Below are 27,395 nucleotides of genomic sequence, written 5' to 3' on the forward strand. Positions count from 1 at the left end.
CTTGGGGAGCATGACTGTCTACCATCCTCCAGTCTGAAACTAACCATCTGCCATGACTAGCTGTTTTGTGCCCTTAAGCTAATTCTTTATCCAACCTGACACCGACCATCCTCCAATTCCATGGGTCTCAATTTTGTTAAACAGCTTTTTATGTGGTACTTTGTCAAACACTTTCTTAAAATCCATATAGACAACATCCATTGTTTCCCTTCATCACCTTCTCTGTTACTTCATCAAAAAATTCAATTAGATTAGTCAAGCACAATCTGCCTTTTACAAATACGTGCCGATTCTGCATAATTAACAAACCTTTCCAGATGCCTCTTGATTTTTTTCCTATTATTGTTTCTAAATCCTTATTCACCATTGATGTTAAACTGACCGGTCTGCAGTTACTAGAAAAGTCCTTACACCCTTCCTTGAATAAGGGGTGTCACATTTTTCACTCTGCAATCCACTGGCTAGTATCTAGTATCCAGTATCTAGCTAAGATTGGAAAATTATGGCAAACTCTTCGACTCTCAATACCCCAATTTCCAATAGCAGCCTTGGATGCAAGCCATCCAGCGAGGCGATTACTTCATTCGAAGTATAGCCAGCCTTTCTGTACTTTCTGCCTATCAATTTTCATCTCATCCGTTACCTCTACTCACTGCTTCTACCGATATTTTGCCTGCATCCTCTTCCTTAGTAAACACCAATACAAAGTACTCATTAAGAATTCTAGACTTGCCAGGCACCTCTAAGCATTTATCAACCTTTTTGTCCCCAATAGGACCCACCCCACCTCTTATTATTCACTTATCATTTACATGCAGGGTAGAAGATTTTTGGTTTCCCTTTCATGTGAACTCCCTTTCTATTCTCATTTTCTCTCTTTGCCAATATTATTTTCCGCTTCACTTCCATTCTCAACTTATTGTATTTGGGCTGGTTCTCACTTGAAGAATTCACCTGACGTGTCAAACATCCTCTTTTTTTTGTGTTACCATATTCCCTATCACCCTCATCATCCAAGGAGCCTGGGTTCATTCCCCTACCTTTTGCCCTTGTTGGAACATACGTAGCTTGTACCTGAAACATCTTCTCCTTAAAGACCACCCATTGTTCTGTTACAGTTTTTCCTGGCAGTCTTTGATTCCATTTTACCCTGGCTAGATCCCTTCTCATCCCATTGAAGTTAACCCTCTTCCAACTTAGAAGTTCTACTTTAGATTGTTCCTTGCTCTTCTCCATTACTAATCTAAACCTTATGATATGATGATCACTCTTGCCTAAGTGTTAGCCATAAGAACACTTGGCCCACCTCATTACCCAGCAATGCCTTCCTCCTAGTTGGACAGGGAACTTACTGATGAAGAAAGTTCTTCTGAACACATTTCAAAAATTCCTCCAGCTCCTTTCCCTTTACTCTATCATTATCTCAACCAATATTTGGGTAATTAAAGCCCCCCAGTGTCATCACTCTACAGTTCTTGCACATATATAGGTGTATCCTACTTTAATTATTATTAAGTATTAATAACTGATGCAGTTCAACTTAACTATGGTCAATGGAAATCTACATTTCCACAAGTCCATTGAAGTTGCTTACAGGTTTGCACAGAATTATCTGATCTACTTTACATTTAAAAATAAATACCTCAAAGTTGCGTTTCCAAATCTGAATACATCGCGTCAAAATTAAAATGGTGACCCATTGGCCAATCAGCTTGGGGCTTGTCTCTTAATTGTCAAGTTGTCCATTGCCCAACGACAGAGAAGATGTTTGCAAGACAGACAATGAAGTTTAAAGTGGCTTTAATAAGTAGAATGTTTAATTATCAACAAAAGATATGAATAAATGAATTAGACAGCTGAGATATCCTTAGGGAGAGATCAAAAGTGTCACTCTTTATTGATGAGGTGGCAGAGGTCCAAATATTTTACTTTTTCTCATTTCATCCACTCTGCAGAGCATTCAATTAGAAATATGCATATTTACTATAATTATTGACACTGAAGTACATAACTAATAAATATTTAGTGCCTCAAGACTTCATCATCTTGCACGATAATTAAATGATGTCTCCAATGGTTTCAGACTGTCAATGTCACAAAAATAACTTACTGACTGACAGTATAATGAACTTTCCTTTTCCCTTGGATACTTCGAATGAGATGTTAAACCAAGGCCATGTTTGTCAGTTCTAGTGATTCAGGAGGATGTTAAAGATTCCAGGGCACTATACAAAGACAAGGAATGCCCTGGCCTCCCTCAGCCAACACCACCATAAAGCATGGTCACTGATCTTTCATTGATTTTATCTGTAAGATATTGCAGCGCATAAAATGACTGTCATGTTTGCCTGCATAACACTCTTCAAAATAATTTATTGCCTGTGATGGGACATCTCGGAGAGATGTGCAAAGGTGCTATATAAATGGAAGTCTGTTTTAGAAACAAGATGCATGTTTGGATCTGTTGTAGTCTAATTGATAGAGATCGATTGTTATGATTAGCCAACAACTCAATTATCATTGTGACTACCAGGATGGTAGAGGGCGAACTGCATGGGCCTTGTTTTTTTCTTGTGTGTTATTTATATATTAAGTTAGCAAAGTAACAACTTGTTAATATTCTGAGAACAAAGAAATATATATATTCCACTTAATTACTTCTCAATAGCTTACTTGGAATAACAACTCATTCCGTCTTTAGTTTAGAGATACAGCACTGAAACAGGCCCTTCGGCCCACCGAGTCGGTGCCGACCATCAACCACCCATTTATACTAATCCTACATTCCTACCACATCCCTACCTGTCTCTATATTTCCCTACCACCTACCTACACTAGGGGCAATTTATAATGGCCAATTAACCGAAAAACCTGCAAGTCTTTGGCATGTGGGAGGAAACCGGAGCACCCGGAGGAAACCCACGCAGACACAGGGAGAACTTGCAAACTCCACACAGGCAGTACCCAGAATTGAACCCGGGTCGCTGGAGCTGTGAGGCTGTGGTGCTAACCACTGCGCCACTGTGCTTCTTTCCTGAAGCAATGTCCTTAATCCCTAAGGTATGCACCACTGCATTATAGAGTAGGTCAGTGATCGATGCCCAGATCTTTGCCTTTTCACCTACAGACTGTCAATTGCCCTCTTTTCCCTTACTTCTTCATGGGAAACACTTTATCCCTACTCTGTATCACCCCAGATCCAAGGCAAGACTGTCATCTCATGTAGATAACTTACAGCCAATTAATTCAACTTGGCTTTGTGTCTAAGATGGTGACATTAACTTGTTTTATATTTATATTGTTGATTTTAGCATTATTGAGCAAAAAATAAAATCACTAACCACATGGCAATACTGTTTTAGCTGCATGTACTTATTTCAGTAACCATACACACACTCTCACGGTACAGGTAAATAGACCTCTCCATATGTATGTTTACTTAACATTTGCCCCTATTCAGTAACCAACTCAATCAAAAAACTCAGCTTTCCATCGCACCATTTTACCAACAAGTGCAAAAAGAAGTTTAAGTTCACATGCGTACACTGCAAATATTTAATCTTTAAATCACAGCCCTAAACAGTGTGTGTTAATCTTTGTATTTATTAATCAGAAATACAATTAGCCACGTGTACCGAGAAGATAACATATTGGGCAACTCTGCTAGATTGTAGTGTCTTCAGGGAGTGAGTGAGTATCAATAACTAGACCATTGCTAGCAAAAGGTATTGAGAGAGGGAGAAAAAAAAATCACAAATCCATAAATCCTGCTCCAGGACAAATTTCCATTAACTACAGCTGTAGCTCAGTGATAGGACGTTTGTCACCAAGTCAGAAAGCTGTGTGATCAAGTCTCAGTCCGGAGACCCAAACACATAATCCAGGCTGATATGCCAATGTAGTGTTGAAGAACTATTGGAGGTGCTGCCTCTAGAGTAAGAGATTAAACTTCAATCCCTTTCTTTCCACAACACTCACCTGTGGAGCTATAGGTTGTTGTAATAGGGCTGGTATTCTGGAATAATGAGATCAGTGAGCTGAAGAGTCCTCATTATCCAAACCTTTTGGTGATTTCCAGCATTTTCTGTGTTTTTAACCAATGATTTTATTGCTTCAGTGTAAGTCAATGTTTACGGAGAGAACATTAATGAATTGGCACAGTTACACCAGCGATCACACCCATGTCATAGCGCTGTTTGCAGAAAACCCCATGAGTTTAAATACTGGCACAACCGACAAGAGAAATGAGCGAAAGGTGTTGTAACTGTCCTTCCACTTCAAACTTGTAACTGAACACATGGGTCAGATTTCTTGCCGTATATTGTGCACTTGGAGATAAAGTGTAGAATTAAAAGCAGGCATCTATAATGGACCCGTACTCAATTTTCCATTCATTCATCTAAATGAGCAGAAAATTGGGCAGGGTCCATCCTGCAATCCTCCCATCCACTTTATTATTGCTTTCTCAGCCTCTGAGTTTGGCAATTGGCTATTTGCTTCATTTTTAATGAGAGACCAACTCTCACTGTTGTGTAATAAAGTTTTTAAACATGGCAAATTCCCTTATTTTATATTCCTGTTTAACAGAAACTGCCCAACTTTTATTTTCCTTCTCTCAGTTTCCAAGAGGAGGGAAGTGCAGTCAAGCCACACAAATCTTCATAAACATTGGCTGATTCTGCATTGTGAACACCCACTCGTGATACATATACCCCCAGAGCAAGATGGGCAGCATTTTTTTTTTTTCCTTCCCAAATGGAAATGTTTTGCTTAGGTGAGGTGCTCGCTAACAACCTCAGAAAATTGATTTGGGGCTGATTAATTTACAATTTCAGATAGCATCTTGACCCAAACTCACGACCATCTGGTTGGGAATCAGTGATTTTGGTAATTGACTGTCCATTGGTCATAACCAAGTCATTGTCCTCTGTCGTGATGTTTACATGTGTTAGAATGGTTTGAATTGATTTCATATCTTTTTGTGCTGCCACTCTCACCCTCAATGTGAGTTGACACCTTGTGGCTCATCAACATCATTGTCTTTCTTGACCCTGATCCACCAAGAATTGGCTTGAATTGTCAAAGTCCTCCGTTGGATTTGGCATGTGTATAGACCCTCGTTATACTCATTTGCTACAATACTGAGGTCCTGATCTTTCACAATGAAATATCCAGGCACTGAATTGGCCAACAATTCCCCGTCTTTGTACCAACTGAAAGAAAGAAGCCAAATGTTAATCATTGTAGCAGGAAGAGGAAGAGTGTGCACTTATATAGCACCCTAGCATACAAAAGAAATTGTAGGTAAAATCAAGTACTAAACACAGCACTACTTTATACACAAGATCCCACAAACAGTAATGAGATGAATGGCTAGTTAATCTGGTTTTTTTTGGTATTGTTGGTTGTAGTAAGGCATCATGGCTAGAACACAAGTAGAACAATACCACAGGATGCTCCATATCCATATGAACTACAGGACAGAGGGACTGAAATGCAAATTTGACAGGGGAACAAAATGGGCAATAGCAAATTGCCTGCCCATTGTACACCCCACATGGTGGAAATTAATGGAAAGGAAAATCATGCCACGTGTAGGACAGCTGACTGATCTGCTTTGCCTGCTTTGCATCCCTGCTGAAGTTGGGTTTTAGAAAGAATGGAAGACTTGCATTTATTTAGTACCTTCCATGACCTCAGGACATCCCAAAGCCTTTTACAACCAATGAACTACTTTTTCAGTGTAATCACTGTTGTAATGTAGGAAATGTGGCAGCCAATTTGTGCACAGCAAGATCCCGCAAATGGCAGTCTGATAATGACCAGATATTCGGTTTTAGCAATGTTCATTGATGAATAAATATTTCACAGGACACTGATCTTCTTCAAAATCATGTCATTGGACCTTTTATGTCCATCTGAGAAGGCAGATGTGGCTCTGGTTCAACATCTCATCCAAAAGACTGCACCTCCCAAAGTGTAGCATTCCCTCAGTATTGCACTAGGATGTCAGCCTAGAATACGTGCTCTGGGATTCCAAGCCACAACCTTTTGACTCCAAGGCAAGAGCAAGACCCACGAACCACAATTTTACTGCCGGAAACTGCATGTAACATCTCACCCAAGAAGACCTCATACTACACTAGACTGCATTAAAGCCTCCAAATAAACCCACTTGATCACTAGTCACAGTAATCCAGATGCCTAGGCTAATGATCTGGGGACATGGGTTCAAATCCCATCATGGAAGATGGTAAAATTTTAATCCAATTCATAAATCTGGAATTAAAAGTTAGTCTGATGGTGATCATTAAACAATTGTTGATTGTGGTTAAAAACCCATCTGGTTCACTGATGTTCTTTAGGGAAGGAAATCTGCTGTCCTTACCTGGTCTGGCCTACTTGTGACTCCAGACCCACAGCAATGTGGTTGAGTTAAATGCCTTCAGTGGGCAATTAGGGATGGGCAATAAATGCTGGCCTAACCAGCGACTTTGTTGCTGTTGTTGTACTACCATTGGTGGAGAGAAAGAGAGAGAGAGAGGAGTGCTCATCAGGGCATGGAGAATTCCCCGCTATTCTTTGAATAATGGGACAGGAATACACCAGAGTTCTACAGCATTAATAGGTGATTACATGGTATTGATTCAAAGAAATTCACCTGACATTAAGAGGAGTTGCATGTGAAAGAGTCTTTCCACATCGGAAGGTCACGATACGACCTTTGGACACATATTTCATTTTGATATTCTGAGGTAGAGCAGTGGTTGTAATTTCTGTATCTGGTGGTTCTGAATGGAAACGAGGAAAGACTGTTAGAGTCAAAACTGCATACTTCACCAGCACAAGTTGGTTCTATTTTCCATTTTATTTGTAAATAGAATTGTGATTATCAAGTCTAATGGAGGATCCCTACCCCAAACAATGAATTTCGGCAATTGACCATCACTTTCCTTTAGTGGTTATTTTAATGAAACCTATTTGTTTTAGTTTAAAATGAAAGTCTTCTGTTTTCTCATGACTTTAATGCTTTGGCAATTCTGACTTCTACTGATCTCCATGTCAGAGGGGATGTAGCCAGAGGTGGGGTGCAAGAGACAAGGTGAACTTGGCCTCCAGCCGGCCCTGGTGGGACTGTCAATCATCCAGGATTGTCCCAGAGTCTCCAGGAATGGAAGATTGATCTCCAGGACTCAACTGCAAGCAACATTCGGGAGAAAGATCATAGTTTTGTTTATGTTTCTTTTTTTTTTCATTTTCTTTGAACACTTTTTATTTTATTAGTTATGAAAATATTGGAGACTAGGATAAAGGTTGTTTGATTGGATGACTCCTGACTTCTTGACATTGGTGCACCGCGAGATGGCAGTGTTGGGCAACCCGTGACGGGAGCAATGCTAGCAGGACAGTTGGAGGTGGCAGATCATAGGATGAAACCTACAGGAATATGTGTAACATAAAAGAAAAACGATCAGTGTATTTTCTAAATGACAAGCAGCTAGGAGCTGAGAGATTTAGGAATTCAAGCAGAGAAATGACTAAAAGCTAGTGAATAGATACAAAAGATAAGACTAAATGAACTATCTGAAGGAGGCTGGAATACAAGAAGGTGAAAGTTATGCATCAGTTATATAAAGGGCTGGTTAAACAGCGTTCAATTCTGGGCACCACACCTTAGGAAGGAGAAATTGTCCTTGGAGCGAGTGCAGCACAGATTCACCAAAATGATGTTAAATAATGAAGACTGGTTGCATAGAACAGGCTCGTGTTCCCTTGAGTATAGAAGGTTAAGGGGTGATCTGATTGAGGTTGTGACGGAAATCACACATGGCCAAATGGAAATATTAATTTTATCATATGGAACACTGCTTGAAACTTTTACTGGACATTGCAAATAACTTCTAAAAAGCAGAACTGAACAGTTAAAAAATAGCCAAGTGCATTTGCATTTTGAGAAGACAAAGGCTGGCTGAGAGACAGAAGGAAATTACCCAGTCGAGCTGGAACAATACAGGTGTTCCCTGATTCCTTTAGCGAGATTGGTTTTGTCAATAGTAATAATCAAAAGACGTCGACACCCCTTTGACTTTGTAAGAGCCAAACCACCCGCTGCCGCCGCCCTCCCCCTCCACCACCCCCCCCCCCCCCCCCACCATGTCTGAAAGGCTCAAATTCAAACAATCCTCCAAGAACTGCTGTTTCAAACAAGGAAATGGTCACATGACACACCTGCTTGTGTAACATTAAGGTTTTTGTAGTGTGCCTGAGAAAGCAAAAAGAGACTGCAATTGAACTTCAAGAGAAAGGATCTCTCTCTCTCTCCAGTAAAGTCCCAGGGAAACCACATTGACAGCTTCTAAGCCTCAAGACTACAGAACTTTACAGACAACCACCAAGAAAACAGTTGAAACCTTCCTTCGGCTTTCTGGAACCACAGAAGCAAACCTGAAATTGTGCACATGGCCCCCAGTGAGGATTCCAAGACTTTAACTTCAATTAAGGACATTACAACCAAGTATTTGCATTCCATTTATTACCAACTTTACTTAACCTCCCAACTCTTTCTTCCCCTCTGTATCTATTTATGTGTGTGTGCTTCTCGTATGCATGTGAGCGTGTATGTGTCATGTATTTTAGTAATTTTAAATTGGTTTAGAGTGATAAGGTTAATAAACTTACATCTTTCTTGTTTAAACTCAAGAAAACCTGTCTGACTGGTTTATTTGTAATTATATTCAAGGAACAGGGGCTCACTGAGATGGTAAGCTAAAATCACTGTTTAAAAAGATAAACCCCATTATGTCCAAACCAGAGAAGGGAGAGAGGGGAGCCCAAGACCCCTTCCTCACCCAGTCATAACAAGGAGTTTGAAATGATTAAAGGATTTTGATAGTTTCTCTCTTTCTGCCCTATTTGGTTTGGTTGGGGAGTCCAGAACAAGGGGGCATAAACTTAAAATTAGGGCTAGGCTGTTCAGGAGTGATATCAGGAAGCACCTCTTCACACAAAGAGTACTGGAAATCTGGAAAACTCTCACCCAAAAAGCTCTTTAAAAATTCAAAACAGAGATTGATAAATTTTTGTTTGGAGAGGTTTTTGAGACTTTAAAAATCTGGGTAGAAATAAGAAATAGCAAGGGAAAGAAGTCCCTGGTGGGAGTAATCTATAGGTCCCCAATCAGTAGTTCTGCACTGGGGCACAGTATAAACCAGGAAATACTAGGGGCCTGTAAGAAAGGTACTGCAATAATCATGGGTGATTTTAATATGCATATAGACTGGATTAATCAAATTGGCAAGGGTATCCTCGAGGGAGAGTTCATTGAAGGTACTAGAGATTGTTTTTTGGAGCAATATGTTGTGGAACCAACCAGGGAGCAGGCTATTCTAGGTTTGGTATTGTGTAATGAGGTGGGATTAATTAATGATCTCATAGTTAAGGATCCTCTAGGGAAGAGTGATCATAGCATGCTAGAATTTCAAATTCAGTTTGAGGGCGAGAAACTGGAGTCCCACACTAGCGTTCTGGAGTTAAAGGAAGGTAATTACAGAGGCATGAGAACAGATTTGGCCCTAGTGGACTGGGCAGGAAGACTAAAAGGTAAGACAGTTGATGAGCAGTGGCAGATGTTTAAGGAGATATTCAATTCCTCCCAACTAAAATATATTCCAGAGAGGAAGAAAGATTCTAAGAGGGGAAAAAACATCATGGCTAAGCAAGGAAGTTAAGGATAACAAAGACAAAAACTAAGGCATATCATATTGCAAAGGCCAGTGGCAGGCTGGAAGATTGGGAAACTTTTAAAGATCAACAAAGGGTTACTAAAAAAGTAATAAAAAGAGCAAAGGTAAATTTATTTATTTATTTTATTTAGAGATACAACATTGAAACAGGCCCTTCGACCCACGGAGTCTGTGCCGACCAAAAACCACCCATTTATACTAACCCTGCAGTAATCCCATATTCCCTACCACCACTTGGGGCAATTTACAATGGGCAATTTACCTATCACCTGCAAGTCTTTGGCGGTGGGAGGAAAGCAGAGCACCCGGCGAAAACCCACGCAGTCACAGGGAGAACTTGCAAACACCGCACAGGCAGTACCCAGAATTGAACCCGGGTCCCTGGAGCTGTGAGGCTGTGGTGCTAACCACTGTGCCACCCTTAATTATGAAAGAAAATTAGCGCAAACTATAAAAACGGATAGCAAAAGCTTCTATAAGCATATAAAAGGTAAGAGAGTAGCTAAAGTGAATGTTGGTCCTTTGGAGGAGGAGACTGGGGAGTTAATAGAGGGGAACACAGAAATGGCGGAGACACTTAATCTGTATTTTGCCTGAGTTTTCACGGTGGAGGACACTAGTACCATCCCAATAGTAACAGGAAATGCAGAATTCATAGAAAGAGAGGAACTTAGAAAAATCATCATCACTAGGAAAAATGTACTGAGCAAACTATTGGGATTGAAGGCAGACAAGTCCCCAGGGCCTGATGGCCTACATCCTAGGTCTTAAAGGAAGTGGCAGCCGAGATAGTGGATCCATTGGTCATAATATTCCAAAATTCCCTGGATGCGGGAAAGGTTCCAGTGGTTGGAAAAAAGCTAATATAGTACCCTTATTCAAAAAGGGAGGGAGGCAGAAAGTAGGAAACTACAGACCAGTTAGTTTAACATTTGTCATTGGGAAATTGTTAGAATCCATGATTAGGAAGTAATAACAGGACATTTAGAAAGTCAAAACGCAATCTATCAGAGTCACCATGGTTTTATGAAGGGTAAATTGTGTTTGACTAATTTGCTAGAGTTCTTCAAAGCTGTAACAAGCAAAGTGGATAATGGGGATCCTGTAGATGTAGTATATCTGGACTTCCAGAAGGCATTTTATAAGGTGCTGCACAAAAGGTTAATACACAAGGTAAGATCACATGGGGTTGGGGCAATTTATTAGCTTGGATAGAGGGTTGGCTAACCAACAGAAAACAGAGAGTCGGGATGAATGGGTCTTTTTCTGGTTGGCAAGATGTAACGATTGTGGGGTGCCATAGAGTTCGGTCCTTGGGCCCCAACTATTTACAATGTATGTTAAATTACTTGGATGCAGGGTTAGAAGGTACTCTAGCCAAATTTGCAGATGACACTAAAATAGGTAGGATAGTAAGTTGCAATAACGAAGTAAGAAATTTACAAACGGATATGGATAGATTAGGTGAATGGGCCAAAATTTGGCAGATGGAGTTTAACGTGGATAAGTGTGAGGTTATCCACTTTGGTCGGAAGGCTAGAAAGGTAAATTATTATCTAAATGGAGAGAAACTTCAGAATGCGTTGGTGCAGAGGGATCTGGGTGTCCTCGTGCATGAATCGCAGAAAGCTAGTATGCAGGTACAGCTGGTAATAAGGAAGGTAAATGGAATTTCGGCATTTATTGCTAAAGGAATGGAATATAAAAGTAGGGAAGTGTTGCTGATTGTATTGAATGGCGGAGCAGGCTTGAGGGGCTGAATTGCCTACTCCTGCTCCTAGTTCTTATGACCTTAAGTTGAGTACATGGAGTTAAGATACGAATCAGCCATGATATAATTAAATTTATGGAACAGGTTTACGGGGCTGAATGGCCTCCTCCTGTTCCTATATTCTGAAGTGAAAAACACCTGATAAAAAGGACACAGCTCATCAGCCCAACTCAAACTGCTGTTAGGGCTGGGTCTGCCACAGTCATCATAGGTACCTGGTCTCCACCACATCTCTCACCCTTCCTCCAACTATGGCAGGGACCAGTGTGCCACCCATAGTGACATGGGCATCAAGGTTACTCAAAACAAGAAACCCAGATTCTGCAGTGGTTGCTCTGATGGAAACATCACTATCGTTACAGATATCGAGCTGCATTGAAACTCACCAAAGCACAGATCGCACACTTCAGGACAATGCTTTTTCATGAAAGAGCGTCGCTTCTCGCAGAATCCAACACGAGCCCAGGGATTGCACAGCCTCTTCTTATCAATGCAGCCTGAAGGAGAAAGGACATTATTGGAGGATGGCATATTGCAATTGACACATCAGGTCAGACAGTGGAAAATCATCCAGGGTTACTGCTCTGAATCACTATCTCGCAGCCCTGTTCAAAGTGGGTGTGCATCGATGCTGAGAGGGTGCATGAATGTTGGCTAGGATGTGAATTCCCCCTGTGGTGGGCACAGAAATGGAGAATAGTGACCTAGGCAAGGTCATTGGCTGTGAAGCCATGGCACAGGAAGGAGTCGCACCTTCAGGAGATGACGACGCCGACAACAGAAAAACAGCAATCTAAGCAGGATATGCAATTGTTATTTTTCCACTTTTTCAAAAAAAAATTGAGAAAAATTTGAAATGGTGTGGGGAAAAGTGACTAATTGGATAGCCTTGAGGGAGCCAGCACAGACATGTTGGGCCAAATGGCATCCTTTTCCACTGTACAATTCTATGAAAACATTGGAAATAAATACCAAAATTTAATGAACATTCACTATCCTGGCATTTTTGTAACATCGACAACATCATATACAGAACAAACAGCTATAAATTCATCGAACTTATCAAATGGAACGAGGCACATCCGTAATTTTCAACAAACCGTACAGGTTGAGTGACAGCTACTGCAATAAGAATGTGCACTATTCCAGATGTTCCAAAATTACAATATTATTCTTGAACACTTTCCAGGATGAGAAGCTGCATTTTCTGGTTACTTGTTTCATGAACAGTACGATTATTTGGCCCTGTGAAGACAGAATCGTACAGCACAGAAGGCAGCCATTTGGTCCATTGTGTCTGTGCTAGCTCTTTCAAAGAGCTATCAGTTAGTTCCCACTCCCCCATTGTTCTATCCCCATCACTGCAAATTTCTCCCTTTCAACTATTTATCCAATTCTCTATTGAAAGTTACAATTGAATTGTCTTCCCTTTCAGGCAGCGCATTCCAGATTGTAACAACTCAATCATACCGTAGAGTCTCTGGATTCCCCAGGTGTCATCCTGTGTGATCCTCCTCTGCCCTGTAAAAGTTGCATTGGGGTGCATCAGCGCACTCTCATTGCGGGAGTGCATAAGTCCCAAAGCGTGTCCAATCTCATGAGCTGCAACCTGCACCAAGTCATTTAGCCAAACACCTGTCAACAGAGAAGAGCAAAACTACTCAGACAGAGCAGGAGGGAGGGGATCAGGATTAACCGTGAAGCACTGAAGATCTCTTAAGAGCAGGAGAACCTGTTTAGACCCAACAGGTTGATCACTTCTTGATAGATCAACCCCACTAACCCAACTTCTAGTGTCAGCCATGGCTCAGTGGTACCACTCTCTCCTCCAAATCCAAAGGTCAAGGGTTCAAGTTCCACTCGAAATATGAGTAAATATTTAGATTGGCACTCCCAGTGTAGTACTGAAGGAGTGCTGCACTGTCAAAGGTGCTGTCTTTCAATTGAGATATTAAACCAAAGTCCAAATTCCAATCAAGGAAGGGAAACAACCTGCCTGCATCTGTACATTTGGTTATCTTGAGATGTTGCTGAGCTACCTTAAGAATTCCACCAAGCTTGCCCATCGGAAGCCACATTCACTAAGAGGCAAGGTGGTTCAATCCCAGAGGGGACTGATTGTTTCACAATGTCAGATTGGATTTCGTTGTGTGAAGTAATATTTTTCCACTTTAAAATTCTGCTCCATCATTTTCACAACAGCAGGGATTTGGTTCCATATCCCTTAATATCCTTTATGAAATTAAAATATATAAATCTTCAATTAACCCCAACCTCACCAGCTTTTTGGAGGAGAGAGTTCCAGATTTTCACTACCTTTTGTGTGAAGAACTGCTTCCTGATATCACCCCTGAACAGCCTAGCTCTAGTTTTAATGACTTTCTATCGAGGGCCTGACGTTACAGTGCAAATTGTTATAAGTGTTTCTGTTGTTGGAACATTGTACAATCCTATTAAATACTATAAAGGAACAGCTATTCCTGTCTGCTCTGACTTTGGTAAATTTACCCACAGCTTTCAGAATCCCATTGATTGCTTCCTCATGCTAAGCTTCCTTATCCTTCCCAATGCCTCTTGTCCCATCTGGTGCTGTGCCTCCTGAGGGACCATCTCCTTCTAGCCTAGTCTCCTGACTGCACTATCCCTGCCAGGAAAACAGCAACTGATACTGGAACAAACTAAACATGAAGGGAATGTTACCGGGGCAAAACAAACAGCTGTTCTCATAATTCTCATTATTTCCTCCTGCTACAAAAGGATGTAGTTACTTAGAACCTTGAGAGAAAAAAAGAACTTGTATTTCTATAGCAACAGCTAATGAAGCATCTTTGAAACCTAGCAGCAGCCAATTTCCGCACAGCAAGCTTCCACAAACTGCAATGTGATAATGACCCAAATAATCTGTTTTTTAGTGATGCTGGTTGAGGGAAGTCTTTTGCCAGGACATCAGGAGAACGCCTCTGTTCTACTTTGATTTAATGGCATGAGATCTTTTACACCCACCCGAGGGGGCAGTCGGGGCCATAGGTTAGCATCTCATCCAAAAACCGGCACCCTCCGACAGCACCGCACTCCCTCAGTACTGCAGAGAGTTTCAACTGGGATAATGTGCTCAAGTTTATGCAGCAAGACTGAAACCCAGAACTCAGATGCAAGTGTGCTAAACACCGGTCTTCCATTTAGCATCAATACCTTGTTTCCAGCTGAACCGAGACTTCCCCAGAATCCAGAACTCATGGTTGTCAAAGTGAATCTCGCCAAGTGGTGGGAGGAAAGCATGAGCCAGCTCGCCATTGAGTCCATCAAAGCAGGGATGAAGTGGGGCAAACCAGCAGTCAGTGTGATTGAAAGTGTAGAATCCTGAAATGTATTTAAATTCCGTTTTAATTAAAACCTTGAAGGTCATGTTTTCCATGAATGATTTGGAGGAGAGTATTTCTTGCCATGTTATAATATTTGCCGAGGACACCTGAAGTGTAATGAACATTTGGGAGCGAAACAGCTTTACATATGAACATACGGAAATGACGGGCAGGAAAAGATCAGATGGTCCATCAAACCGGCCCCACATCTCATAATGGCCAGGCAACCATGGCTAAGGAATTCTTCCCACAACACGTTAGGGTTAGGGTTAACCCTAACCCTGCCTCCTACCTCCCACCAACCCCTGCAGCCATGTAGGATGAGAACACAAAAAACAGGGGCAGGATTAGACCATTCAGCCCCTTAGGCCTGCTCCACCCTTCAATACAATTGTGGCTGATTTTCTACCTCAACTCCACTTTCCTGCTCATATCCCTCGATTCGCTGAAATCTCAAAAATCTAGCAAGCTCAGTCTTGAATATACTCAATGATGGAGCATCCACAACCCTCTGGAGTAAACAATTCCAAAGATTCACAACCCTCTGCGTGAAGACATTTCTCCTCATCTCAGTCCTAAATGATCAATCCCTTATTCTGAGGCTATGCCACTGTGTTCTAGATTCGTTCTCAGTGTCTACCCTATCACGTCCCTTCAGAATCTTGTATGGTTCAATGAGATCACCTCTCTTCCAAACCTCAGAGAGTATAGGCCCAATTTACTCAACCTGTCATCATGGAACAACCTTCTCAGCCCAAGAACTAATCTAGAGAACCTTTGCTGTAATGCGTCCATTGCAAGTATACCCTTCCTTAGATGATGGGGGAGCCCAGCACATCAGTGCAAAATAAAATGCTGAAGCATTTGCAGCCAATAATCCCAAGTGGATGATCCATCTCGGCCTCCTCCTGAGGTCCCCAGCATCACAGATGCCAATCTTCAGCCCATCCGATTCACTCCACGTGAGATTAATAAACGGCTGAAGGCACTTTATACTGCAAAGGCTATGGGTCCTGACAACATTCCGACTGTAGTACTGAAGACTTGTGCTCCAGATCTAGCTGCGCCCCTAGCCAAGCTGTTCCAGTACAGCTACAAAACTGGCATCTACCCAGCAATGTGGAAAATTGCCCAGCTACGTCCTACCTACAAAAAGCAGGAAAAATCCAATCCAGCCAATTACTGCCCCATCAGTCTACTCTCGATCATCAGCAAAGAGATGGAAGGTGTCGTCAACAGTGCTATCAAGCGGCACTTGCTTAGCAATAACCTGCTCAGTGACGCTCAGTTTGGGTTCCACCAGGACCACATGGCTCCTGACCTCATTACAGCCTTAGTCCAAACATGGACAAAAGAGCTGAACTCAAGTGAGGAGGCGAGAGTGATTACCCTTGACATCAAGGCAGCATTTGATCAAGTGTGGCATCAAGGAGCCCTAGCCAAATTGAAGTCAATGGTAATCAAGGGAAAAACTCTCCACTGGTTGGAGTCATACCTAGCAAGGTATGGGGAGACAGTGGTGTAGTGGTAATGTCATTAGACTATGAATCCAGAGGCCTGAGGTAATGTCCTTGGGAGGCAGGTTCAAATCACATCAAAATCAATGAACTAATAAAAATCTAGAATTAAAAGCTAGTCCCAATAGTGGCGCCATGAAACTAATCACCAATTGTCATAAAAACTCATCTGTTTCACAAATGCCCTTTAGGGAAGAAAGTCTGCTGTCCTTACCTGGTCTGGCCTACATGTGACATCAGACCCAGAGCAATGTGATTGACTCTTAACTGCCCTCTGAAAAGGCCCAGCAGGCATCAAGGGCAATTAGGGATGGGCAACAAATGCCAGCAATGCCCACATCCCATGAAAGAATTTTAAAAAAAAGGAAAATGCTCATGGTTGTTGGAGGCCAATCATCTCAGCCCAGGACATTGCTGCAGGAGTTCCTCAGGGTAGAATCCTAGGCTCAAACAATTATGTCAGTCTTGCCAATATTTAATTTGCCCAACAAATGTTATTAATTCCAGTTTTAAAATTTTTAATTGAGCCTCCAACCTCAACAGCTAATTTGGGATCATCCATGAAACAGGTAGATGCTGTGATGGGATATAGAAACTGCAGGTTTTAAAGGAGTGGATGTGCTCAGATGGGCTGAATGGCATTGATATCTTGCAATTTCCTGCTCCTTATCGTTATTCATTGTCCTCTGCCCCAACCTTGCTGGAAGTATGCATGTGTGAACACCAGGTAAGCACAGGATTGGGTTTGGTTGTGATTGGCTTTGGTTGATAAAGGGGAACCAGTAGATGTAGTATACCTGGATTTCAAAAAGACATTCGATAATACGCCACAGAAAAAGGTTAATTGGCAAGATAAGGGTTCATGGAGTTGGGGGCAATATATTATGGATAGAGGATTGGTTAACAAACAGGAAGCAACAAGTGGGCATATATGGGGCATTTTCAAGTTGGCTGGCAGTAAATAGTGGAGTGCCACAAGGATCAGTGCTGGGGCCTCAGCTATTTACAATCGATATTAATGACTTAGATGAAGAGACAGAAAGTAATGTATCTAAGTTTGCTGATGATGCAAAGGTAGGTGGAAAGGTAAGCTATGGGGAGGGCACAGAGAGGCTGCAAAGAGATATAGACAGGTTAAGTGAGTGGGCAACAAGATAGCAGATGGCGTATAATGTAGGGAAGTGTGAAGTTATGCACTTTGGTGCCACTGTTTCTATTCTATAAGAATAGAAAAGCAGAATTATTTTTTTTAAAGTGTGAAACTTGTAAGCTTCGACATTCAAAGAGTCTTGGGTGTGCTGGTACAAGGAATGCAGAAAATTAATATGCAGGTACAGCAAGCAATTAAGGCAGCAAATGTTGTCCTTTATTGCAAAGGGATTGGAGTACAGGATTAAGGAAGCACTGCTACAGTTGTACAGGGTTTTGGTGAGACCACATCTGGAATACTGTTGCAGTTTTGGTCTCCACATTTAAGAAAGAATATACTTGCATTGGAGGTGGTACAACGAAGGTTCACTAGATTGATCCCTGGCATGACAGGGTTGTCCTATGATGAGAGGTTGAGTAAATTGGGCCTATATTCTCTGGAGTTTAGAAGAATGAGAGGTGATCTCATTGAAACATATAAGATTCTAAAGGGGCTGGACAGGGTAGACACAGATTATTTCTGCTGGTCGGGGAATCTAAAACACAGGACACAGTCTCAGGATAAGGGGCTGATCATTTAGGACTGAGATGAGGAGAAATTACTTCACTCAAAGGGCTGTGAATCTTTGGAATTCTTTACTCCAGAGGGTTGTGGATGCTCCATCGTTAAATACATTTAAGGCTGGGATGGACAGATCTTTAGTCTCTCAGGGGATCAAGGGATATGGTGAGCAGGCAGAAAAGTGGAGCTGAATCCTAAGCTCAGCCATGATCATTTTGAATGGTGGAGCGGGCTCAATGGGCCATATAGTCTACTCCTGCTCCTAATTTGTGTGTTCTTGGTTGTGATGCCCCATATAATCAAACACCTTGCCAACAATGATATCCACATGGTCAAACATCCTGCCAACACACATTCTCAAATGCAGGAAAAGAATCCTCAACAATAGGGGTAGGGTACCAGTGGGGTTACTGCCATAAGGTGGAGCCAAAGAAGGAATCATTGCTGCCAAGAGGAGGGAAGGGGAGAAAAATTGTGGGATTTTTTTTTGATTTAAAAACAGGCAAGTTTCTGATCGGAGATATAAATTCCAAACAAACACTAACTGAAGTTGTCCGTGCTGGATTCATGCCATGTCATTGGGTGCTCCATATTCCACCTCTGGTAAAGGCACCTTCCCATAGTTTAACAGCCAAGGAACCATTGTGATTCATTGACTTCTACCATCTCCATCACCTTCTATCCAGTTATTAAGCAGATACTTCTCCAGCTTTCATGCACTTCCATCTCATGAAAAGGAGTTAAGCAAGATCCTTTCTCAAAGAGGGAGCAGGTTCTACATTCCCACCACATTGTGTGCTTTCCTGATCTCTAGCCTGACTGGGAACTTATTACATTTAGGATCCATTCACACAGGAAATTTAATGGCAGTGTATTCTGCTTGAGGCTAAAATTTCAGAAAAATGTAAAAGTGTGAAATGTGTGGGCTCTCCCTCTCTGAAGAACATGAGCAGCAAATTTACCCCAATATTCCAAAATGTAGGAGGTGGTTCATATGGAGCATAGACCAGTTGAGCTGAATGGCCATTTCTGTGCTGTACATTTGATGCAAATCAAATGTAGATATTAGAATATAGGAACTTGATTCAACCTCAAGGGTTACTTTGCTATCTGAGCAACATATTTTTATTTAATATAATATATTAAATAAAGAGTCACTGACCCGAAACGTTAACTCTGCTTCTCTTTTCACAGATGCTGCCAGACCTGCTGAGTGGTTCCAGCATTTCTTGTTTTTATTTCAGATTTCCAGCATCTGCAGTATTTTGCTTTTATTATAACATATTTTTATTATCTGTTCTCAGTTCCTGGGCATCACTGGCAAGGCCAATTATTGCCCATTCCTAGTTGCCCTGAGAAGGTGGTGGGCATTCTTCTTGAACCAATGCCTAGCTGGACCAGATAAGAGTCGTCATTCACATTGGTGCGGAATTGGAGATACAGATGGATCAGACTGGGTAAGGACAGCAGGTTCTGTTCCCTAAAGGGAATTTGGGAACAATTGGGTTTTCACAACAATCCAACAGCTCTTTATTTACAGTTTGGAATTACACTGCAGTGGGTGGGATGTGAACCCATGTTCTTCTGAATCATTTGTCTTCAGGAGTGCTAATTCCACTTCAACACTCATGCCAGATAGGAGAATACATTATAAACACTGGTGTATAATCCTGCAGAACTAGATCACATTGCAAAGTCAACACAAAGAGAAATGGTCTTGGATAAAAAGAAATGGGATGTATTTCCGTAGAGTTCAGTGCCCACCGATTTTGATATCTGCATCCTTCTGTAGTGGGACCTCGGTGAAGGTCAGAGGTGACACATCACTCCACATTACAAAAGCTATTGCAATGGCCTTCCTGGTGTCATCTTTATTCAGAGTGCTTGGAAACTGCACAATCCTGTGGGGAAACAAGAGTTTCAGGTTGTGGAAGACATTCCCTCTCTAACCCATTGGTCTACACTGTTCATCTCTCACTGGGGGTAATGTTGACATGGGGCAATAGTGTACGATATTGGATGAGCTGCCTGTTGTACATCACTCCTGATTTTCAATTCTATTGACTTTTTCCAGTCAAAGAAAACTCACTTACATTTATCTTTCTGGGAGAAAAACTACCATCTTTTCAGTGCTGTTTGGGATTTCAGTAAAATCTGTGAGAAATGTTCAAATTAAAAAGTCAATTATCAAAATGTTAAATCAACAGGGTTGCCAACCCTCCAAAATTGTCCTGGAGTCTTCCAGAATTAGAATAATTACAGCACAGAAAAAGGCCATTCAGCCAATCAAGCCCATGCCAGCTTTATGCAAGAGAAATGCAACTCATCCCACGCTCCTGCCCTTTCCCTGGAGCCCTGCCATTTCCCCTCCCCCCTTCTGGTGCTTATCCAAATCCCTTTTGACAGCCACGATTGGATCTGCCTCCACCACATTCCCAGGCAGTGCACTCCAGATCCTAACCAGTCACTCCATGAAAAGTTTTTTCCCCATGTTGCCTCTAGTTCTTTTACCAATCACTTCAAATCTGTGTCCACTGATTCTCAACAGTTTCTCCCTATCTGCTCTGTCCAGACCTCTCATGATTTTGAACACCTCAGCCAAATGTCCTTTTGATCTTCTCTTCTCTAAGGACAGGAACCTTCTGGATTAAAGATTAATCTCTTGGACATTGCTGCAATACAAATAGACACACATATCAAAAGAAAAAAAAAGTCAATAGTGTGTTTTTTTTTTCTCCCCCATTTACTTGAAGCACTTTTATTTTAACTATAAAAGTATTGGAGATGGGGGAAAAAAGGCTGTTTGATTGGCCAGAGGCAGGAGGCCATAAGATGAAGCCTCAATGAATATGTCCAACTAGAGATGCCAGCCCTGACTCACAATGGGGAGTATTGCACGCTTGATATACACAGTCAGAAATTTCAGGAGTGGTGCTCATGTCTGTGCACATGAAAATCAGGAGCTTGTTGCCTAGGATTTTCCATACATCCATTTTAAAAGACATTATATCACACAATCCTAGTATGCACAGCAGCAGGTGAGGCAGCTCAAGTAGAGCACAACCTGATAATCAACACAAACATATCCACAAACTGAAGAAACCTCCAGAACAGTTATAGATTGTGTCCTTCCAAACTGGGGTTGCATCTGGAGAGAATTATTTCAGCTGCAACACTGGAGTACAGTACTAGTGGGGACAAATCTGTCACCATATAACAGGTATAGTACTGTTGGATACTGTACTGGAGTGACTTGAAGCTATTAATAAACAGAATTTCAGAAGGACTGTATTGATGCAACATCAATGTTCATTTGCTTAATGTTTGATTTTTCCTCAAGCATTCAGGCACTAATCTAAACTGACAGGAATAAATTTCCGTATCTTTGCAAGATCTGGCTACTGTCTTGTGTTCACTCACTTGTAGGTGACGTTGAAGTGGTCCCATTTGTGCAGCAAGGGGTTAATGGCGTAACGCTTCTGGCGTCGCGGAAACGTGTTGGGCAGCTCTTCGGGTGAGGTAGGAATCTGGTACGACTTTCGTAAGGCAGCTCTGCCCTCTTTCTGGAAAAAGGAAAGAAAGGTTTAGGTGAACAGCAAATTAAACAAGCTGAAGAAATGGCCTGAGGAATTGGCACACCCCTAAGAGAAAAGAAAAATGGAAAATTTAGCATAGAATTACAGAATTTACAGCTCAGCAACAGGTCATTCTGCCCAATAGGCTCATTGCAGTGTTTATGTTCCACATGAGCCTCCATCCACCCCTCTTCATCTCATTATCAGCATAGCCTTCTACTCCTTTCTCCCTCACATGTTGATCTAAATTCCCCTTAAATGCATCTACACTACTCACCTCACCTACTCTATAGGGTGTTAAATTCTAGAAAGCTTGTTGTGGAAGGATGATACTGGAGCCTCTCTCTACTCAGCTTCACATTTATTGTACAGAGTTAGAAGGATTACAACAAATATCTGCATGCTCAAAACCTCCACCATTCTCAGTAAGTGTCTCCTTATAAAGTGCGCAACTAATACCCCAATTAATACCCTTCACCTTGGTGTAATTAATCAATTGATACATAATTAACATATGATGGCAAGTTCCACATTCCAACCACTCTAGATATAAAATTCTCTCAGCACAGGAGGCGGCCATTCAGCCCATCGTCCCTAGGCCAACTCTTTGATAGACCTATCCAATCAGATCCACTCCCCTGTTCTTTCCCCATAGCCCAGTAAATTTCTCTCCAAGTATTTATCCAATTTCCTTCCCAAAGTTACTTATGAATTGGATTCCACCATACACTCAAGCAGTACATTCCAAGTTGGTTTTGAACTTACCCTGCTTCAGGTGTAGGTCGTATTCTCTGGTTCTACTCTTCTATGCACAAAGAACTTTCTTCTAGAACAGGGGTCAGCAACTCTTTTTTTTTAAAAAAAACTGAAGAGCCTTTTTAAAAAACAAAAAAATGCCCCCCAAAAAGACTATTGGGAGCTGAGACGAAAATTCAGCATTTCTAAACCAAATACATTGCAAATTGCCAAGTGTCTCTGGTAGAATGTGTAATTTGCATATAGAAAATACATGTATTGAATGCACAATAGAAAAAATAGAATCAATCGCATTTTGATTTTCTTGCATCTTTTTTCACTTTTTCATCTTTACATCTCCAGTATATGCATGTTCAGTTTTTATGCAATTTGCATGATGCATAAAACATTTTTGAACAGTGTAAAAATGGTTAGCCATATTAAATTGGAAAAAACAGCACATTCCCACTTAAAAAGATTGACACATAAAACTGAAAGAATGCTTTTTGTCTGTTTTTATAACAGATCTTGTGATAAATGGAAATTTAACTATAATTTTGTAAGTCATCTTTAAAACGAACTTGATGTGTGGAAGTCATACAATTTTTTCAGCTATTGATCCTCATAATAAAAATAGCTGATAGCACATTCAGAACACATTATCGTCTTGGGTATATTAGAGACAATAACCGTGATGTAGCCACATCACTCAAACAGGTTTATTTAGATCATGGTGTTTTTCATTAAAATCATTTGAAACCGCAAAGTGCAGCAGAATGATTAGTCTTTTAACCCCACAATAAATACACGGCTCTTATTTTCTGGACTTTTTCCTGGCTTTTTTCCTGATGACGTGATCCAAATGGAAAAGGTTAGGAGCCACAAATTAAATGATAAAGAGCCACAGGTTGCCAACCCCTGTTCTAGGAGATGACAGAGAGAAAGGCAGGAGACGTTGGATAAATGCAGCCCTGGTGCTGTGGATTAATTCAACAAGCCCCGCACTTTGTTCTTACATTCCAACAACTTTTGGTGTGACCGCCACACCTGATTTTGACTCAGTTCCATATTGTTACTCTTCTCCTGATTCTGCCCTACCTTCCCCTCCAAAAAGCTAAAATGCACACGCAGTTTGCGTCAGTGGCCTTACAGCCAGACAGCATTGTGATTGGACAAAAAAGCGGGTAGTTGAACAACCTCAACAACTTGTATTTAACTTGTGCCTTTTACATAATAAAACATCTCAAGATGCTTCACATGAACAAACAAAATTTGATACAGCCAATTAACAAGATATTAGGACAGATGGCAAAAAGCCTGGCCAAAGATGCAGGTTTTAAGGCGTATTTTTAAAAGGAGGTGTGTGGGGTTTAGGGAAGGAATTCCAGAGCTTAAGGCCCAGGCAGCTGAAGGCATGGCTGTCAATGGTGGAGTGATTGAAATGGGAGCAAGATATCAGAAATCGAGGTGTGCAGAGATCTCGGAGGGTTGTAGGGCTGGAGGAGTTTACAAAGATAGGGAGGGGCAAATCCATTGAGAGATTTGAAAACAAGAATGAGAATGTTAAAATCAAGGCATTGCCAGACTCGGAACCAAATTAAGTCAGTGAGGGGTGATGGGTGGATGGGACTTGATGCAAGTTAGGATATGGGCAGCAGAACTTTGGATGAGCTCCAAGTTGAGGGTAGAAGATGGGAGGTGGTCAGGAAAGTGTTGGAGTCTTCAAGGAACAGACTTACAAAGGACCAGGCTGCACCTAGTAGCCTGGGAGTTACTATGGGTGATATTAGCAACTAAACGTTCAATCTTTTTCATAACACCATATTATTTTAGTGGACACATCAACCCATTTCAAATAAATGCTGTATAACAATAGATAAAGAAATGTCACACGAACGTTGTTACATATATATGAACTAGGAGCATGAATAGGTTATTCGGCCCCTCAAGCCTGCTCCACCATTCTATAAGATCATGGCTGATCTGTTTGTGGACTCAACTCCACTTTCCTGCCTACCCCCAATACCATATGATTCCCTTGTTTGTCAAGGATCTGTCTACCTCTGCCTTAAAAAGTTCAATGACCCTGCCTCCACTGCTCTCCAAAGAACAGAATTCCACAGACTCACGACCCTCAAAAAAATTTCTCCTCATCTTTGCCTTAAATGGGAGACCTTTTATTTTTAAAAATATGACCCTTAGTTTTAGTCTCTCCCACAAGGGGAGCATCCTTTCAACATCCACCCTGTCAAGTCCCCTCAGGATCTTATATGTTTCAATAAGATCACCTGTCATTCTTCTAAACTCCAATGAATACAGACTCAACTGTCCTCATAAGATAACCCTCTCATCCCAGGAATCAGTCGAGTGAACCTTCTCTGAACTGCTTCCAATGCAAGTACATCCTTTCTTAAGTAATGACACCAAAACTGTTATCACAGATATCCCCATAACCAGACGCCACTGAAGGGTCTCAATGTGAAATGGTTCTTGGATGATGGACTTCCCTTCCTATCCATGCATTTCTGATTAATAACTTCAGGTTTCCAGCATTCAAACAAAGGGTGAAATGGCAGGAAGCAAAAACAGGCACTAGCAGATGAGCAATTATACACCTCGACAATTTACTAACGACTGACCTGCCAACATTAGTTTTGTGCAACCACTGAAGTTTAATAATAAAAGTATTCAGAATATTGAATCCTAAGCCGACAATGTGGGACCTCCCTGTGCATGTGAAACCCTTCATTAAAATATTGGGGTGGAAACACTGTGGGGGGTTAACGAAGGTCTCACAATGCTTTAGGTGGTAGGGTTGCCAACTCTGGCTGGACATATTCCTGGAGGTTTCATCACATGATCTTCTACCCCCCACCACCCTGTCCCCACACTCCTGCCATTGGTCGCCAACATGCCCACTCATTTTTCAGGTCTGTGTCACAGACCTGAAACGTCAAGTCCATTTCTCTCTACACAGATGCTGCCAGACATGAGTATTTCCAGCATCCGTAGTATTTTGCTTTTATGCCCATTCTCATGGTGCCTTGCCTATCCCAGCCAATTTGAAAGTGAACAGACACTTCACTACCCGTCCCCAATTTCTGAATCACAAGGTTCTGGATTCAAGTCCCACTCCAGGGCTTGAGCACAAAAATCTCCAGTGCCATACTGAGAGAATACTGCTCTGTTGGAGGTGCCTTCTTTCCGATGAAATATTAAACCGAGGCCTTATCTGCCTGTTTGGGTGGATGTAAAAGATCCCATGGCACTATTTCAAAAAAGAACAGGAGAATGATCCCTAGCGTCCTAGCCAATATTTATCCTTCAATCAACATCACAAAAAAACAGATGATCCTAATTATTATCACATTGTTGTTTTGGCATCTTGCTGTGTGCTAATTGGCTACTGTGTTTTCTACATTACAACAGTGACTACAGTTCAAAAGTACTTCATTGCCTGTCGAGCAGAGATGTCCAATGGTTGTGAAAAACTCTGTATACATGCAAGCTTTTCTTTCAATCGCCAATTAGAACAAAAGTGTGATAGTTAAAAACAACTTAATGCCTTACATTTTTTCTCCTGGATTTTGCTCACAGCAGTGTCCAGATTAACTTTTAATTCCAGGGCAATCCTTAAGGATTGACGACACCGGTCAGTGGAAGATGGGTGGAAACCATGGAGAGAAATGACGTAAACATAGGAAAGGAGGGAGATTTATTGTGGGCACAATCGGAGCCAGAATCTAAACATCTCAGAAATTGTTCCCTATTTGGTATCTGAATAAACAGGAGTTTGGAAGCAGAAAAGATTCACGAGAATGAGTCCAGGGATTAGGAATTTCAGTTATGAAGATAGATTGGAGAAGTTGGGACTGTTTTCCTTGAAGAGAAGGCTGAGCAGTGATTTGCTAGAGGTATTCAAAATCATGAGGGGTCTGGACAGAGTAGATAGAGAGAAACTATCTCACTTGTGAAAGGATGGAGAACGAGAGAGCACAGATTTAAAGTATTTGGTAAGAGAAGCAAAAGCAACATGAGGAAAAAACTTTTCCAGGCAGGCAAGTGGTAAAGGTCTGGAATGCACAGCCCCAGAATGTGGTGGAGGCAGGTTCAATTGAAGCATTCAAAAGGGAATTAGACTGTTTTATGAAAAGGAAGAATGTGCAGGGTTAGGGGGAGAAGGCAGGAGAAGGCACGAGGTGAATTGCTTATTGGGAGAGCCAGTGCCGACACGGTGGGCCGAATGGCCTCCTGCGCTGTAACAATTCTGTGATTCAGTTGGAAGTCGGGACAGAGTTACTCATTCGCAGCTATCGCCGAGATCTTAGCAACTTTTCATATAAAGACAGAAATCTAATCAAACTAACTCTACGGTCTCTAAAAATAATTTGTTCAATTCCTTAATCTCGACGTGGCAGTTTTCTCTCAATAAAACATGTTTCTTGCTCAGAATTGATCGATTGTTTATTTGTCTGGGCGACTAAAGAATCACATTTATAAACGTTTGTAAAATTCCTTACCAGCTCAATCTTCCACGTTGGAAAAGCTTCAGCGGGAATGAGGAACAGCGAGAGCATCCAGAGCAACAGGAACAAAGGGAAGCTCCAAGAAAATATTTCAAAATTAGACCCTTTGCACCAATAACTCGTTCCCAAAGATTTCCTGCACATTTCGTTTTTTTAAAAAAGCTCACCAAACAGCTGGAAAGTGACTGAAATAAACACACAGATAAACGTTTCGTAAGTTGCGCAGACAATACTCAATTCGGTCCCTAGTGAGTTAGGGACAAGTTCGTGCACATTTCTATTTTGAGTTTTGTTACAAAGGGCCAACATTCACAAATATATCAGGAGTGGATAATGGCCCTCAAAGGCAGACTCCCTCTCAGTCTCACCTCCCCAGATTGAAACCAGCTGTAAGAAACTGGGGGAAGACGCCTGCCAGCACAGCACTTCTGTCTCCATATTTTATACGGTAATTG

General features: G+C 41.5%; 1 protein-coding gene across 3 annotated transcripts; it reads right to left on the reverse strand.

The window, feature by feature from the left end:
* Positions 1–1,876: 1,876 nt before the first annotated feature.
* Positions 1,877–27,395, reverse strand: mmp23bb (matrix metallopeptidase 23bb). 3 transcript variants are annotated; one of them, XM_068042751.1, is made up of 9 exons: positions 27,309–27,395; positions 26,935–27,125; positions 21,525–21,667; positions 19,869–20,005; positions 14,707–14,874; positions 12,985–13,149; positions 11,901–12,011; positions 6,662–6,791; positions 1,877–5,213 (listed from the first exon to the last, which is right to left on the reverse strand). In XM_068042751.1, exons 2-9 carry the CDS (start codon positions 27,082–27,084, stop codon positions 5,000–5,002), a joined length of 1,218 nt encoding a protein of 405 aa, XP_067898852.1. In that variant the 5' UTR covers positions 27,085–27,125; positions 27,309–27,395; the 3' UTR covers positions 1,877–4,999. The 3 variants fall into 3 exon arrangements, with proteins under 3 accessions (XP_067898852.1, XP_067898851.1, XP_067898853.1); XM_068042750.1 differs by lacking the exon at positions 27,309–27,395 and having other exon boundaries at positions 26,935–27,302; XM_068042752.1 differs by lacking the exon at positions 27,309–27,395 and having other exon boundaries at positions 5,036–5,213; positions 6,667–6,791; positions 26,935–27,302.

The sequence above is a fragment of the Heterodontus francisci genome, chromosome 11 (genome assembly GCF_036365525.1).
Source record: "Heterodontus francisci isolate sHetFra1 chromosome 11, sHetFra1.hap1, whole genome shotgun sequence".
In the NCBI taxonomy this organism is placed as follows: Eukaryota; Metazoa; Chordata; class Chondrichthyes; order Heterodontiformes; family Heterodontidae; genus Heterodontus; species Heterodontus francisci.